The sequence below is a fragment of the Malaclemys terrapin genome, chromosome 22 (assembly GCF_027887155.1).
Source record: "Malaclemys terrapin pileata isolate rMalTer1 chromosome 22, rMalTer1.hap1, whole genome shotgun sequence".
NCBI classification, from domain to species: domain Eukaryota; kingdom Metazoa; phylum Chordata; order Testudines; family Emydidae; genus Malaclemys; species Malaclemys terrapin.
In genome coordinates, this window is record NC_071526.1 from 13,140,536 (window position 1) to 13,157,831 (window position 17,296).

Sequence of the window (17,296 nt, forward strand, 5' to 3'; positions counted from 1 at the left end):
ACCTAAGCATTTGTGCTGAAAATGCTCACACACAGCCACTCAGAGACCAGAAACTGGATCTCATCTATCTAATCACAACGCAACTGGAATTCCAAAGGAAGTGTGATCGACCCAGAGAGTAAGTTAGTTCACGGAATAAATCCAAACAGCAAATGGATTCCAGGGAGTCCCAATCTCATCCTGGATCTTCCAGGACCTTCGTTGCAAATTATTCACTCAGCTCTGTCCGTGGAGAACTTACTTGCCTCGCTTCACATTTCTGCAAATGCTGGGTCTAATTCTCCTCTCACATCACTCTTATCCTGGATTAACTCCATTGATTTCAGGCGTGCTTCCTGATTTACAGTGGGGTAAAAGGAGAACAGACTCGAGCCCATTGCGTTTGATTTTAGTGCATCTCCCTTTACCATCCGTCTCTTGGGGTTTCTATTGTGCAGCTGGAGGTAGTGAAGTATCCTTAATCCCCTTCCCCACCTGCTCTCTCTCCTGGTCTGTATTGTGACTCCTGCTTTATAGGCTCCCGTCTCTGTGGAAACATTCGGGCTGCAACCTTGCAGTGCACTTCACTATCACGTGTCAATCTCGCAGCCTTATTTAACCTACTAATGTTGAAGGTGTTTGCGCTCCTTCTCCGTATCTGCTGGCTCTTCCCACCTCCCCCACGTTTTATGTCATCAGAAAATTTAGGCATTTTTGATATTATCCTTTCCTCAAGGTCATTAATATCCCTGCTGGATTCAGATGCCAGTGTCGGTGCCGCCCACATATTCCTTCTCCCCATCCTGAATGCTCTTTTACCCACACACTCTGTTTCTCTGTAATTCGATTGTTTCAATAACCTTCCCAATCCCAGGCGGTATAAATCACCCCATGCTGTGGTAGCCTCTCTCAACAACATCTGGGAAAGCACAACGGGCAGGGATTTAGCTGCGTGGCTGTAGTTTAGAAGGGGGTAGACACCTCGCTCAAAGCACCATTACCATGCTGCAATCAGAGCCTGTTTTGTCTGCTGCACCCCCCTTGTCCCCACCTCTCAGCTCAGTCATAGTCTCAATACATTCTAGCACATTCATCAGGCATGACTCACAGACCTTCCCTGTATGAAGCTCTGCAAACTGCCCCTTACTAAAATAAGACCCTACTCTGATTTGCAATTGGGTTTTTAAAGGGGGTTTAAGTAATAGAGGAAAGGGCTGGACTGACATCCCTGGAGACCAAAGTCCTCTCTTGCTGCCTCAGCCGAGTCCAGAAGGGACTGGGCTAGGGGTGAGAAAGGAGCACTGGCCACTGGCCCATCCTGTCCTTGGCCGCTCTGATGAGGCTGCCAACCAGGGGCTCATTTACTGACCATAATGAAAGGGATTTTTGTTTGCTGCTGGGATCACAAATGCGTTTCACCTGGGCCACGGAACAGATGGCAACAATTTCTGATTGATGCTGACCTGATCGAATAAAGGATCTTCCCTCTGCAAACTCTTTGAGCCACCGATCATTAGTTACTGCTCCATTTCAAGCCCCTGCCCAGCCTTTTGTGAGATTCCAACAATCTGGGCCAGGGACTTTCTTATTTGCTTCCTGAAGGACTGTGGTCTGGAACCCATCCAGGCCCGATGCCTTGTCTAGACCCTCCCATTCCTAATTGCCTCGTTACTGATTCCTGGAGCTTTTGGAGCATGATCACACCCGCTGGCAATGGACGCTCCCAGGCTTGACAGACAGTGTTGTTTGGAAGGGGGCACAGGGTCATTGCTTTCCTGTTCGTTCGAAGCCAGAAGGGTTGGTTGGAAGTTCAGCCAGTCCCTCACTTTGAAGAGCTCTGATCAGTCAGCCTGTCAGCTGTCCGCTCATCAGCCTTACAAATGTGGCCATTTAAAATAAATAAATCATAGGAGACCTAACTTCTGCCCACCCTGGCCTTGTGGCACCACCAGGGGGCTTGTAAAGCATCAGCATTTCAAAGCAGCAGGGAAATAACAATAAAAGAAACATCCCCCTCTTCACTGCGTGTGGGTTTCAAATCCCCCAGGGCATTAACTAGGGCACCAGCACCACCCTCGGCGACATGCTGAGTACCCAGGCAGGGTGCTGTTTGCTTTTCACTCTCACTGCAGCCCGGGCAAGCTCTCACGGAGAAAGCAGGGGTGCGTGTGATAGACTAGATGAAGAGCGTGTGATGGCGTTGTGTGGCGTAAAAGCGTTATCAGCATGAGTTTGGGATGCAGTGTCTAAAGGGTTAAATATTTTACATGCAGGTTTAATGCCACTCTAAATCATCCAAGGGGGCTGGAGAATTTAACGGCCCCCAAAACCATGGTGTGTCTATGTCTCAAAGTTCCACACACCTGGAGCCACTACACAGGTGAAAGGCATCTGCAGCCCCCAAACTCCCCTAGCTGAGGGGCAGTGGCTGACCTGGGTTAAATCCTGTTTCCTCTTATTGCAGGAAACCATGTCTGATGCCCTACAGGAATCGACTGCTCCTCCTCTCTAGCTCCTTCCCTGTCTCCTGCCTGCATCAGTGACTTTGCCATAAAGCTTGTGTTTTGTCTCCTTGCAGACAGCCCATCCGCCCCAGTCAATGTCACAGTCAAACATCTGAAGGCCAACTCGGCTGTTGTGACCTGGGATGTTCTGGAGGATGAAGTTGTTATTGGATTTGCAATCTCCCAGCAGGTATCCTCACCATATGGCCCCCCTCCTCTCCACATGTGCTGGGTCCCCCTCAGCTCTACCCCACCTGCTTTGGGCCTTAGGAGCAGGGAAGAAAGGGCAAACTCTGGATTTATAATGGTGCAGCCCGGACTGCCTGCAGCTCTCACCAGGCTCTTGCAGAGCTCTGACACGGAATCAGCCTCTTCCTTCACCTTAACCCATTTCCATGGGTTTGGATTTAGGACATGCCCCAAATGTATAATCCTGGGGACAGAGAAGCGCTACACACTGACAGGGGAGTAGACAAGTTAGCATCAACCAGGGTGATTACCCCCAGGAACAGGGGTGACCGTGCAAAGCAACTCATGGTCTTCACAGCAAAGGGGCTGAGCGGGGGAACTGATCCATCAGCGAAATGCCCTTAGGGGATTCAGTGGTTCAGGAGACTGGAGAAGGGCTAGTTTGAAGGACTCCCCTATCCATCTCCACCTCATGCCCCACCCAGCTCTTAGTTACATCTCATGGCAGGGAAAGCAGTTATAGCTCTGCACACAAATTGGCTCAGGGCCTGAGGCTGCTCCCAGGCATGTCCCTGGGAGTTTTGCTGCTGACTTCAGTGAGAGAAGGAGCAGGCCAGAATGATTTAATATCTTCACGCTTCCAGGGCCCAAAGGTGACTAGGCAGAAAATGCAACCTGACAGGGCTAGCATCAGCCCCAAATGTCAGCAATAGCTCTGCCCAGTGGGTAAGTGCCGACAGGGCTAGAACAATGAGAAGCTTCTCCCTGGGGAAGATGAGAGCACATCTCTTTAAAGCCAGCACTGGGAGGTTGCCATTTCATTCATAGAGGATGAGATTCACCCGTGCGGAGGCCAGCACAAAACATCGGCACCACGACATCTCCGAGGAGCCGGGGACACTAGAAGCCTTGTGCTGGGCTCTGCACAGGATGGATTTCACCCAGAAGCTCCGGATGCTTTGAGTGGAATTTGTGGCTCCGGCTCCGATGTGACGTTGTACAAGCTCAAGCTAGTGAGCGAGCTCCTGGGAGATGGCGCGTGTTACCAGGTGATATGGGCCTTGCACGCCCGTGCCCTTAGGCTACGGATAAATACTAGAGCAATCCAGAGTCTGAACCATTCATCCAACTGGTTCTGAACCTCAGGGGAAATGGAACCAGCCCCCTCCACCAAGCCTTTACCAGGTCACCTGCTACAAGTACTGGGCCAGTATCAATCAGGAGTGTCTCCATTGAAGTCAGTGGAGTTACACTTGTGTCAGTGATGTCAGTGGGCGGAGGGCTGGGCCCATTGTTTCTGGCAAGTTGGATGAGCGAGTGGCTGTCACCTGCACCCGCTTGCATAAAAGCAGCTGTAGCTGCTCTCACTGCTTGAGAAGCCTGTGATCAGATTAGAGTCTTTCCTCCTACGCACGGGCTAGGGGGACTTTAAATGGCAGCACTAAGGTGCTGTCAGGGGCCCTGGGGAGCAGTGGAACGCGTCTATGTAGCAAGGCGTCCGTCACCTCTGAGCTCCTGTGCTTTCCTGCCTTGGGCTTGCAGAAGAAGGATGTGCGGATGCTGCGCTTTATCCAAGAGGTGAACACCACCACCCGCTCGTGCGCCCTCTGGGACCTGGAGGAGGACACCGAGTACATTGTGCACGTCCAGTCCATCAGCATCCAGGGCCAGAGTCCCGCCAGTGAACCCGTCCTCTTCAAGACCCCCAGGGAAGCCGAGAAGCTGGCTTCAAAGAATAAAGGCAAGTGTGGGCGAGTTCTTGCATGGCCCCAGGGGCTGCCCCAGAGGCAGGGCAGTGTTGCCTAGCAAAGTGGGAAACAGTGCCTGTTGCATTCAAAAATCAGACCAGCCGAGCTAAATGCAGGCAGGACTAAATTCGCTTGATGCAGTCCCATTGTAGTCAGTGGGATCAGACCCGTGTAACTACACACAGGACTGGGCATGGGGGATGTGCAGACGTAACACGTCGGCCAAGTGTGTAGTGTCCTGGGACGCTCTTAGCCTGCATGTTACACACAGGTTCTAGAATTCCTGTTTACATTCTCCATGGGTGTTTGTTACTGGCCCATAGAAACGTTTCTGAGACCCAGGCTAAGGCTCAGGCGTTGGGAGTTCTTGGATGGTGGAAATACTGTGACAAGACCTGATCTCTGGTAGGTTCAGCTCCCTGAGGCAAAAATAGAACGTCAGTGAAAAACACCAATACAGAGATGAGATCTCGGCCTAATCCTCAGCCGGTGAACGTTGGTGTGGCTCAGCTAACGTGGAGCTATGCCAGTTTTCACCAGTGGAGGACCTGACCCTCATTGTTTATTCAGACGCTGGGGAACAAACAAAAAAACGAACAATTCACGGGTGCCCGTGTTAGTGAAAGTGCCTGAAGATGACATGATGGGGTCAGCCGCAGAACTGCTCCTGGCCTCAACTGCCCCCTGAAGTCACTGGCAGCTTCTGCTGATCTCTCACTCTCTCCCCATGACTGGGGTGGGGTGTTCTAGAGGAAACTAACAAGGGTCAGATTGGAAACCGGGATGTAGCGGGAAAATCCTCCCTCTTTCATCCCACTGCCTCAGGCCATTCAGTCCCCTATACCTGAAAGGCCAAATTCTGAGGTGAGACTGAGCCTACGGGGAGTGATGGCAATGTTATACCTTCAGATGGCTCCCTAAATGTGCATGTTACACCAATTTATGTTCCTTCAGACTCAGCCCCTCCCACTGGTGTGCAATTCACCCCCCCTTTACATCACCTCTGAGTCAATGCACTGGGTCTACCTGAGTGTGAATGCATCTCAGAGAGGCTAAGCTGGTGTAACTCATGTCAAGAAGCCAGCAGTGAGGTGTGCAGCATGGAAAGCAACTGACAGGGCGGAATAAGGATGTGTAAATTAAAGGAGGCCGTCCCTACTTTCTTATTGCATCTTCCAGCTGCTGGGCAAGCAAGTTCCCTCAGCCTAGACTCCCTTAAACTCACACCAGTAAGTGGGATAAGCAGCACTAAGAGAGTTTAAATGAGTGTAGAGGAATCTAACACATACCAGCTACACATCTCAGACTGCAGTCTGAGACCATACTAGTGTCCAGACTGGGGTACTCCCTAATGGTAAGGACACAAGAATCCTTGCTGGTAATGTGACTTTTGTATATCACATTAACCACAGCAAGCCCAGCCTGTTTCAGTAAACTAATGCCTAGAACCCCAGCCGCTCGTGCTGCCAGCACCTGAATCTCCATTGCTCTTTCCTCAGGGGGCAGCTTAGAGGCAGAGGGAATGAGGACTGTTCTCAGGACTAGTGTCTGGCAGGAGCATGCCAATCAGCCTAGCAAATGAAGAGTGCCTGGGGAAATTCTTGGTCCGACTCTGCACGCAGTTTGGGACAGAACTCCTGGGGATCCATGCCAGGGATGCTGCAGCAGCATTAAGATGAGGCTGTGAGAGACTCACGAAACCTCCCTGCACTTGGATTCTAAGAGACACCAATGGATATCTGCTTTTTTAAAATCTGAAATGTTTCTGCCAAATCAGCTACTGCCAGTCAGGGAAGTGCTTTTTAATTTGTCCCTTCTGAGCAGACATCCAGCCAAAATCAGATGGTGCCAAGGCAAGTCAAAGAGATGTTCTGCAGCAGCAAGGCGCACTAATGAACAGGGGTCAGGGAGGAGCAGGAGTCCAGGTTATAAAGGGTTACTAGATGATTAGGTTAGGCCAGATTGTATTGCAGGGTTCTCATCCACGGTTCCTAGGATGCTGTGAGTTCTTGACTCTTTCTGCTGAAATGATTCGGAGCCTGTCAATAATGAATTGCTGTTCATCTGAAAACACTGAGAAGAGCATTGTCTGCTTCCCGGGAGATCTGAACTGCAATCTTCTTGGTCCTTCGAGGCCAGGGCTGTCCATTATGGCTTGTGAAGAGGTACTACTCATTCCTGCATCCCGCAGCTCTGCTGAAAAAGATTATGCCGACCCTGCATACTACAGGGCATAAATCCTGAGCTGGGCGGGCAGGAATTCTGCCCAGAATAGTGATGCGATGGCTAGAATACACAGTGTGGAGATACTCCAGTGATGGGTGCACAGAAAACTCCAACAGAGAGAGAAAGGAACGGGGATGCTAACAGCTGACTGAGGTGTGATGACTCTGAACAATTCATGCTACTTTTGAACCTTGTGCACTCACCGTCCAAGCTGGGGCACATAGTTCAACGGGTGTCCAGTGAGAGATTTTAATGTGGTCAGTTGGGGGTTTATATTTCCAAATCTTCCAAGGGGTTTTCAGAGCTGCAGCCACCCAGTTTTGCTCACTAAATATCGGTGAGTTTGGGGGGAGGGGAAGGAGCATGTGAAAGGAGCAGGCAGAGTCTGACTGAACTCACTGCACAAATGGAACTCATTGTCTCTCTCTCCCCTGTGCAGATGAGGTGACGATGAAGGAGATGGGGAAGAACCAGCAGCTGCGAGCTGGGGAAATTCTCATCATTGTCGTGGTGTTATTCATGTGGGCAGGTTGGTAGCAGTCCCTATGACGAAGGCATGTAATGTCCCAGAGTCATGTGTGTGGGTGTATGTGTGTGAGAATATACACCCATGATGGCCAGGAAGAGATATGCAGAGTAATCCCTACCCTGGCCCCCTGTATACAGCATTGCACATTTGGATATAAGTGCATTTCACCTTCCTCTGTAGCATCAGGTATTGGCGACTGCTGGAGGCAGGATACCGGACTGGCTGAAGTAGTCTCATTTAGTACAGCAGGAGGTAGTATAATGGATTTAATGAATCAATTGTCTGATCTGCTGAGGCAAATCCTACATTCTCAATCCTTCCAGAAAAAAAATTGATGGTAATCCCCTTAACCCCACACCAGAATCCAGCCCCTTCTGTTTCATTAACATAACGCAGCCCAATTGAAGTGTGCCACTGTCACTATATCTGGCCCATTACATGCCTGCAGGTCACACACAAGCCAATAATTCTTCTGAAGAGGTGTGGCAATATTCTAAAGACAAACATCACAAATCAAGAGTGAGTTACAGCCTCCTGTCTCACTCTCAAGCATCCGTCATTCTATATTTACTAAACCCCACGTTTGAGATCTAGTACAATGATTGAACTGTTAAAAGAACAAATGATCTGGAGCATTCAAACATAAAATATCAGGTCAGGAATGAACCTGAATCCTTTTAAAATCTGGTATAAGAATAAAAAGAATTGTTTACAGGGCAAATTTCCCACACATCTGAGAGCAAAACTGGTCAACTCTGTACTATTATCGATGAGGCTCTGGAAAGGATGAAGACTCTGTGAGCAACCAATCTGCAAAGGTCTATGAGTGGTATAGGATGAAACTGTACAAGGAAGTGCCCCAGTCTGAAGAATTTGTGTGTGGCTGTGTGTGTGTGTGAGAGAGAGAGAGAGTCACACTACAGCGCTCCAGTGACATCAGCCTAAATTAGATGATTTAATGGTCCCTTCTGGTCTTAAAACGTATGAACCCATGGGTGGGAGAGGCCAACGGCAAGGGAGGAAAATGGTAAATTTGTAGCAACGACAAGCGAGCTAAATGCCAAATGTAGCTGCTGAGTGCACAGCACTTTTTAAAGTCCAGCCACGTGTTTTACCTAAACGTGGACTTAGGAACCTAAACCCATTTTTGAAAATCGTGGCTTGATCCTCATGCAACCAAAAATCCCATTGATTCAATGGGAGCTTTGCTGCATCGGGGCTACAGGTTCGGGGCCCATCTGATTTAAACGGTAATACTGGAGGGTCAGACCCACAGCTGTGACTGAAGAGCGCTTGGTGCTGTGGCAGGATGGAGCAAAGATCCCCTCTGCACTTTTTCAATCCTGGAGCACTTTGCAGTAGGATTGCCCACGGGATTTCCTTAGACAATAGTGGCTTGGAAGGGGCCGCTAACAGGTGGGTCAATAAATCATAGAAGATTAGAGTTGGAAGAGACCTCAGGAGGTATCTAGTCCAACCCCCTGCTCAAAGCAGGACCAATCCCCAACTAAATCATCCCAGCCAGGGCTTTGTTAAGCGAGGCCTTAAAAACCTCTAAGGAAGGAGATTCCACCATCTCCCTAGGGAACCCATTCCAGTGCTTCACCACCCTCCTAGTGAAATAGTTTTCCCTAATATCCAACCCAGACCTCCCCCACTGCAACTTGAGACCATTGATCCTTGTTCTGTCATCTGCCACCACTGAGAACAGCTGAGCTCCATCCTCTTTGGAACCCCCTTTCAGGTAGTTGAAGGCTGCTATCAAATCCCCCCTCACTCTTCTCTTCTGCAGACTAAATACGCCCAGTTCCCTCATCCTCTCCTCATAAATCATGTGCCCCAGCCCCCTAATCATTTTCACTGCCCTCCGCTGGACTGTCTCCAATTTGTCCCCACCCTTCCTGTAGTGGAGGGCCCAAAACTGGATGCAATACTCTAGATGTGGCCTCACCAGTGCGAAATAGAGGGGAATAATCACTTCCCTCGATCTGCTGGCAATGCTCCTACTAATGCAGCCCAATATGCCGTTGGCCTTCTTGGCAACAAGTGCACACTCTTGACTCATATCCAGCTTCTCATCCACTGTAATCCTCAGGTCCTTTTCTGCAGAACTGCTGCTTAGCCAGTCGGTCCCCAGCCTGTAGCGTTGCATGGGATTCTTCCGTCCTAAGTGCACGACTCCACACTTGTCCTTGTTGAACCTCATCAGCTTTCTTTCGGCCAAATCCTCCAATTTGTCTAGGTCACTCTGGACCCTGTCCCTTCCCTCCAGCATATCTACCTCTCCCCCCAGCTTAGTGTCATCTGCAAACTCCACCCTGGCATCAAAATCCTTCCATACAATTTTAAAAAAGAAATAAACCACCCAGGGAGCTCAGGAAAGCAAAGAATTCCCCATGATGAGTTTGAGATCAGATCTTCTCCTGGTGTAAACTGGCATCACCCCTTTGAGCTACATCGGTTTATACCAGAGGAGGAGCAGGCCCATCTGTTTTAATCTAGCAAATGTATAAGGAGAGTGCACCCTTACTCCTTTGATCAGCCGCCAGCACTATGGCTTGCCCAGGTTGGGCTCAGGGTGCCATGAGTGAATGGAAAAGAAAGTTTGTGCTCGTTTGTTTTCTGTATAGAGAGCCAGCTTCCTCTGGCCTCCGTTCAGCAGCTGCTTCTGCTGCTGCTACAACATAAAACATTCATGAAACAGCACGATGTTTTACTCGTGAGCCACACAGTCACATTGGTCGGGGGAAGATATTTCAGGTGAAACAAGGGAACTGGCATGCAAGGACATTTACGGTAAAGTAGCTTATATAACCCATGAAGTACAGTTGGTATTTACTCCCATTGTCCTGAGCATAGGAACAGTCTACGTACATTGTGTGTGCAGAAAAACTGCGACGGTTGGAAAGAAGCCAACCAAAGCTAGAGCTGTGTGGTTGAGGGGACAATCCCCAGCTCTCTTTCAAGAACATGCCAGGGGGCTCACAGGAGAGGGTAAAACGTGTCTTCCTTTTGCTCAGGTGTTAGAGCAATGTGTGATAGTTCTGTCCCTTAACTGTTGAAGGCTGGAGACTTTCCCTATGAAATAGGGATTCTGGACAATGGGTTCATTCTTCAGCTGTGCTTGAGCTCCATTCAGTCAGGGATTGTGAGAGCTGAAACCCCTTCCCCCTAGCCATGCCATCAACATGCTCCCTATGCCAGTAGCTGTAAAAGGGGGTGGCATAGTCTGCTATGTCAGTTCTGTGCCACCCTTGGATTTCCTCATGCTGGGGGAATCCTTGACTGATTGCTGACTTTACAGCCCCTTTGCACGACTTGAGCAGGATCCGGGTCATTGCCTGGCTTTTGTAAGACTAACCACCTTAACATTCTTATAATTTTGTGTGCGCGTGTAGTTTCTTATTTATTAATAAAGCCCTGAAGATTGATAGAGTTTGAAGGGTTAAATCGTGTCCTCACGAGACAGTGGGCTTAAATCTCTGCAGTGTAAATTGCTGACTTCAGTGCAGCTGGGTCAAATTTACACCAGCAGAGGATCTGGCCCATTTATGCTAAACTCAGCTGAGATGGGATTCCCCTTCCCCGCCCCCGAGATAGGAGGAGATGAAATCCAGTCACAAATCTGAGATCTGACAACAAATTTTGGTGGTTAATAGTTTAAATAAAAAGGCAGGGGGCTTAAATGGTGTCCTGGCTTGTTCCCCCAGATTCTTTCCAACTGTAAGTGAATCCAGAGGGACTAGCAGCAACCAGATAAGATTCATATATACTTTTTTCCCACTGGAAAAATCTTGAGTTCACCATGCATTGGTACCTGCTTTCCACAGGGTTAGATTGGGTTTCAGTCACTGTCTACAATCCCTGATCCTTTAAAATAGTTAGATAAAGAAGTTACTGTCTCTGCACATGAAGAGCTAAATCTCCTACCCTGTAAAAATCATTTGGGGGGTAAAATAATTAAACAAGGTAGCTAAAAAGGGTTAATCTAGACAAGTAATTAAGCTTCATCTTCCGAAACTCAACTCATAATGTGAGCACAGAATTGTCCAACATCCTGAAAGAGGCTTGTAAATTCCCCTTCTAGACAAACGACTGCCATTTACCAAACGTGGGTGGGTAAAGAAAATCTCACTGGAGCTGATGAACTATTTACAAAGTTTCATTCTGACCATGATTTTTCCGAGCCCTGTGGCAGAGCCATCTGAGACTCAAGTGTGGAATTATTGGTGAATGGGAACTACGGTTCATCTGAATGTACATACATGTTCACTTTCTACACTAAGCTTCTCTGATGACCAGTGCAGGGGGCATGACTTGGTGTCAAGACCCGGGTTCTAGTACTGGCTTTGCTCACTTTGCCTGCATCTCTCATCTGAAATGAGGACGATGATACTTTTATGCAACCGTCTTCCCACGGCTGACAATTTACTTGCATGCAAGAAAGAACTTGTCTAACAGCACTACCTGGCGACAACTCCTATAACAACACCTATCACTGTTAAGTGCTTTGTGACTGACAGATGGAAAACTCTATATACATTCAGAGTATTATTGTTATGTGAGTTGGATCCTTTTCCAGTAGGCAAGAAGCAACGACCTTATCCGTTGCCCTTCCTGCCACCTCTGTTACTTTGCGTTGGAAACCGGCAGGTAGAAAGGTGGTTATTTGGTCAGAACATAACACAAAAGCCGCTGGGAAAGACATGTTCACTCTCTTCATTTGTCATGGCTGCCCCTGCTTTGTTCTCCACACCCCTAAATGTGTGGGAGGACATTTCCGCTGGCAGCTCGTCCTGCTGTAGCTGTCATAAATTTGCAGACGTTGTCCTGCTGAGCAGGAGAGCCTGGTTTGTTTCATCAGCAGGCAGACACAGGTCATTCATCACAACCTCCAGCTCAACTGCACCCCTCTTTGCTTCAGAAAAAGAAAGCTTTGAGGGCGCATTTCCAACTAATGGGAATTCCCAGATGCCCCTGTGCTTGCAAAGCAAAGGTCACCCTAAACCTCCTGCCATGGTCCGTGTAAACGGCGATCCAAATGGGAAGCTTAAAACATTTGTCCTGTTTAATGAAAGGGAAGTGGGAGTACAAGTAATCTCCTGACCTTGTCTGACTGGGTGAGAGTGGAATTTGGCACTGTGAAGGAAGCAGCCAGAGCCCGTCGCGTCGGATTAAAAAAGGATCTTTGGGACTTGGTGTCAATGCTGCTGAGGTCTCTGCCACAAGGAGCACAGCAGCAGGCGAATGGGCTCTGATCACTGCAGGTTCCAAAGCCCTGGCTCATTCATGTGACCTCTAACACTTTTTCCTGTTAGGAGTGATCGCCCTGTTTTGCAGGCAGTATGACATCATCAAAGATAACGAACCAAATAACAACAAGGAGAAAGCCAAGAGTGCGTCTGAGAGCAGCACTCCGGAGCACCAGAGCGGAGGGCTCCTGCGCAGCAAGGTAAGATGCTGTCGGCACACAGTGGGGGATGAGGCAGCCAATCAATTTCCAGCTGGGCTTCCGCCGAATTAACCTGAAAACCAACCTTCTGTTAAGGATCCCAGCTAGAACATTCTCTCTATTGGGCCAATGTGTAGAAGTGGGGCCCCCCTGACAAGGGAAACAGCATGGCTTGAAAGTACAACTGCAAGTCAGGATCCTGGGTTTCATTCCCAACTCTAGCACTCACTAGGTGGCCTTGGCCAAATCACTTAATCTCCGTGCCTCAGTTTCCCCCTCAGTGAAATTAGGGTAATAATATCAACCCGCATTTGTAAAGCATTTTGAGATCTTTGGATGAAAAGTGCTGTATTTGGGTGATGGACTATAATCTGAAAGGGGGAAGCCAAAACTGCTATGTTCCGAACCCCACAGCAGCAATTACAGGTCAGAATGCTAGAGGCAGAGGGGATGTTATGGCTGTTCTCAGATAACAGCTTATCAGCTGTTTAAGAGAAGGAGCTGCTATGAGGTTTAAGATATGTTGTGGCAAATGACATCTATAATGTAACTAGAGCTGGGCAAATAATTTGCACCAAATCATTTATTCAATTAATTTAACTTTTTTTTCCTGTTTCCAAATTGTTCAGGAGCTGATCCTAATGGTCTTTCATTTATTCATTGTTTGAAATTATTCACTAATTCCCATTCCTGCTCATTTTTGAGGAGTTCATTGTGAGCATTCAGAGTTCGAGCTGAGTTAGTTACTTCTGATTAGGCACATGGGTCACATGAGACATTCCCTATTCCCTCATTGAATGGGTGAAACTCTGTAGAAGCAGGTGTGAGATGTGAATATGGATGGTTACGAATTCAAAACTCTGCACAAATCTTCTACAACAGCCATCCCATGAACATTTCTGGCAATAAAGACACTTGCTAGGATGTCGTCAGAAAGTGGATGCAGAAGTGGCTTGAACGCAGCCAACAAGAATTGGAATTTTAAGAGAATTTTAGCACAGCAGGACTGTCTTTTTGTTGTGTTTGTACAGCACCTTGCACAGTGGGGTCCTGATCCATAGCTAAGGCTCGTAGGCACTACCGCAATACAAATAATTCAAAATTTTATTTTTCTTTTAACTATTCACCCAGCTCTAAGCACAACCCTGATTTCCCATGAGATATAATCAAATCTGAAGGCTTATATATTTATATTTATTGGCACCACTGTTGAAAACGAGACTTAGATTTTACATCACAATATGAAGAGGCCTGTGTCAAAAGAAGCTGTTCCTGCTAATTCTTTGAAACAGGTTATGCAGAACCTCACCAGGATCAGTTAAGTATGGCATGGGCAAAGCCTAGAGACTGAGGATAACTCAACAAGCAACAGGTCAAGGCTCTGATCCCGCAACTGACTGTGCGGGGCTCATACAGAGCAATACTGAAATCAGTGGGGTTCTGTGTGGGCAGAGGAATCCCTCCACAGCCAGTAACTTGCAGGATCAGGGCTTAACAAAACATTTGCAAATTTAACACCATGAATCTGGGCTTGAATAGGGACTGGGAGTGGCTGGCTCATTACAGAAGCAGCTTTTCCTCTCCTGGAATTGACACCTCCTCATCTATTATTGGGAGTGGACTACACCCACCCTGCTTGAATTGGCCCTGTCAACACTGGTTCTCCACTTGCGAAGTAACTCCCGGGTCTCCCTGTGTCAGTATATAATGCCTGCATCTGTAACTTTCACTCTATGCATCTGAAGAAGTGAGGTTTTTACCCACGAAAGCTTATGCCCAAATAAATCTGTTAGTCTTTAAGGTGCCACCAGACTCCTTGTTTTTGTAGCTACAGACGAACACGGCTACCCCCTGATACTTAAAACAATAGCAGGGCTCTCTCTGTGAGCTGCCAGTTCAAACATGCCACTTTCTTCCAGATTCAAATGCTTCCCTCCACTTTAATTTCTATAGTCCTGGATCTCCAGGATGATTGGTGGGGATACCCATGGTTTGGAAAGTGAGCAGCAGCTCCGTGTTTAATTCCAGAGAGAGAAGGAAAGGGCTAGGGATGCAACCAAGCTGCTTAACACTTTCTGTCCCCTTGGCTCTACGAATTTTGATGACACTTTGTTTCCAGCTCTGGCAGACTGCCCTTCTTGGTGATGAACTGGTACAGTTTAGGAAAAGGTGCTCAATATTTTGTTAACTCTGCTGTTGTTGGCATTACTCCTGTCACTGTTCCTTCACCCTGCCCAGTGCAGGGGCAATTTACGACAGAGTGACAGCCTTATGTGTCACGATCCTTCTGTAGCCACCCGCAATCCCTTGGGATCAAACATTTGCCCCAGCAACATTGAGCAAGCAGTAGACCCAACTAGCCTGGGTGGATTTTGCAGTTGTGAACCCTTGGCTTTCCCTGGGTGGGTTGTGCACCATAACTGGGCAGCAGGCTGCCCAAAGAACTAGGATAAAATTCTGATCTCCATTTGCTGGAGTAACACTGGCGTAAACTTCATTGATAGCATCTGAATTTGAGGTTCCAGGCAGTTTATGTATTTCAGAAACAATGCTCATGATACTAAGTCACACCATCACCATAACATACCCCTGGATTACTAGGGGCCAGCTTATCATTGTTCTACCCCTTGTGTAATCAATTACCTCTGTGCAAAGTGGGAGGAAATGCCAAGAAAGCAGAATTATAGCATTTTGCACTGGTGTAAACAGTTGCACAAGGTGCAGGCTGATAATAAATTGGGCCTCTAAAATCCAGAGTCAAGTACTCAGAGTGTTTCTTTGCCCAGCAGTTATAGCCAGTGTTAACACCAGCACCACCCCATTTTCATTATGCAGCAGGCAACAGGACCATTTACAAATTCACCACTGCACGGAACACATCTCTGATGGCTTTTCCTTAACAAGCTCTACATTTCTCCCTCTTTTCCCCCCTCTCCTAGTTTCCAAAAAACAAGCCTTCAGTGAATATCATCGAAGCATGACAGCCTGCCATCCGATAGATGGACTCCATTTCTCGCTCTCCCTCTCTGCTTCTGAGCCCTGATGACTGGGGAAGTGAAATACTGTTGGAGAGGTTTGGAGAGACCTACTGGTTGTCAAGTTCTGGCATAAATCTCCTTGCCCTTGCTCTGCAAAAGACAACTGGAGAGAGAGAAAAAATCCTGAAAAAAAAAAAACCCACATAAGCCACTGTCTGAGAAGGAAAAGCTTCTGTGAAACTGATGCCTCAGGCGATTCTGTATCGGACTCACAATTCACCCAGGCTGCAACAAATCCCAACAGACTCATCTTCCACCCTCCCGCCGCCTCTCTCCCCTGGAGCGATTTGCCTCTCTTTGGAGATCACACAATTTCATTGTATTTTGCTTCACTGTCGCCGCGTGTTGACAGCATCAACATGGGCTCAGGCTGCATTTGCCACTTCTCTTCAGAGAACCGAGAAAGAAACAGTAGACAGTGGCATAGAAAAGGATTGTGGCTGCGGTGTACTCTAATCTCACTCCATAGCACTCATGTGTGGCGTGTAATACATTTTGCAGGTGGGATTTTTTTGTATGTTTGTTTTTAACAAAGGCACATTACAGTTTCCATCTGGATGGTCACCACTTTGCCGGCAGCTCTCCAGTTGAGATCTGCAGCACTTGTCTCTATTTTTGCCATCTCTCCTATTCTCCAATGCTGTAATCCACCTTAGGTAAGCAGGGTGGAATTCAAAACACTGTGGGGCACAGACCAACAGAGACAAGAAGCCAACCGTTGTTTTGGTTCCAGGAGAACTTGGACCATTTCTTTATGATATTTACGACTGGGCCTGACTGATTCCACCTGTAGTGTAACAAATGGTCCTTATGTAGCCAGTTAGTGGGGGGAAAAAAACAAAAAACAAAGTCATGATGATAATGGTTGCTATGCAAGGATACTAGGTTTCTAGTGCTGACAGCTATCCCATTCACTTCCAAGGGATCCCTGCCCAATGATGGCCAAGGACACTCCTTAACTAGATACTTCTTTTACTGGGGTTCCAGTGAGTGGATCTGGTTCTTCTTCCACTTCGTGTCTCCACTATTCATCTTGACCCTGTATTGCCAGGTGTTTGTTAAGAGTCCTTCCTAACTCCTCCAGAAATGTGGGGAGGGAAGGGAGGAGTCTCCTCTAGTTTAATAACTGCTTTATGTTCATAAGTTGACAAGTTCCCTGTGACTTGCAATGTTTTGAGGCTGGTAGGTGAGAGGTCATCAAATGGAAGAGATTTACTATCAGAGCTTTGCCAGCAGGCTTTTATATGTATTTGTTTAATTACTCTACAAGACCATTCCATACATGCTGGGGGATAACATGGGATCCTAATCATTCCATCAAATATTAAGATGGGTTGGCCCAAATCGGATTTAAATCCTCCCATTGCAAACAAATTTGCATTCCGGCAAGACAATGATTCAAAAGCCACTGCAAAGAAACAGGCTGGTTGTCACTGAGTTTAGACCTCTTTCCCCTTTGATATCCATTAGCCTTTCTCAAGTAGTCAGTCCAAGAGAAAGGCACTGGGAGGTTTGCATGCAGAGGCATTTTATAAACAAGGGCTTCCCCACTGCCAGTTTCAGGGAGGGGGCCAGCCCCACCCATAGTTTTCTAAATTGGATCCTTAGCCAAAAGCTACTCCCCACCACCA

The 17,296-nt window shown here is 47.7% G+C and overlaps 1 protein-coding gene across 2 annotated transcripts in view; it reads left to right on the top strand.

Moving 5' to 3' along the window:
- The window catches only part of FNDC5 (fibronectin type III domain containing 5), a 40,015-nt gene extending 23,759 nt beyond the window's left edge, over positions 1-16,256 (top strand). For both annotated transcript variants that reach the window (XM_054011925.1, XM_054011926.1), the window contains exons 3-7: positions 2,558-2,673; positions 4,215-4,413; positions 7,086-7,175; positions 12,494-12,627; positions 15,567-16,256. In XM_054011925.1, the coding sequence (XP_053867900.1) occupies positions 2,558-2,673; positions 4,215-4,413; positions 7,086-7,175; positions 12,494-12,627; positions 15,567-15,608 (581 nt within the window). In that variant the 3' untranslated portion in view covers positions 15,609-16,256. The remainder of the gene's footprint in view (positions 1-2,557; positions 2,674-4,214; positions 4,414-7,085; positions 7,176-12,493; positions 12,628-15,566) is intronic.
- Positions 16,257-17,296: the final 1,040 nt, after the last annotated feature.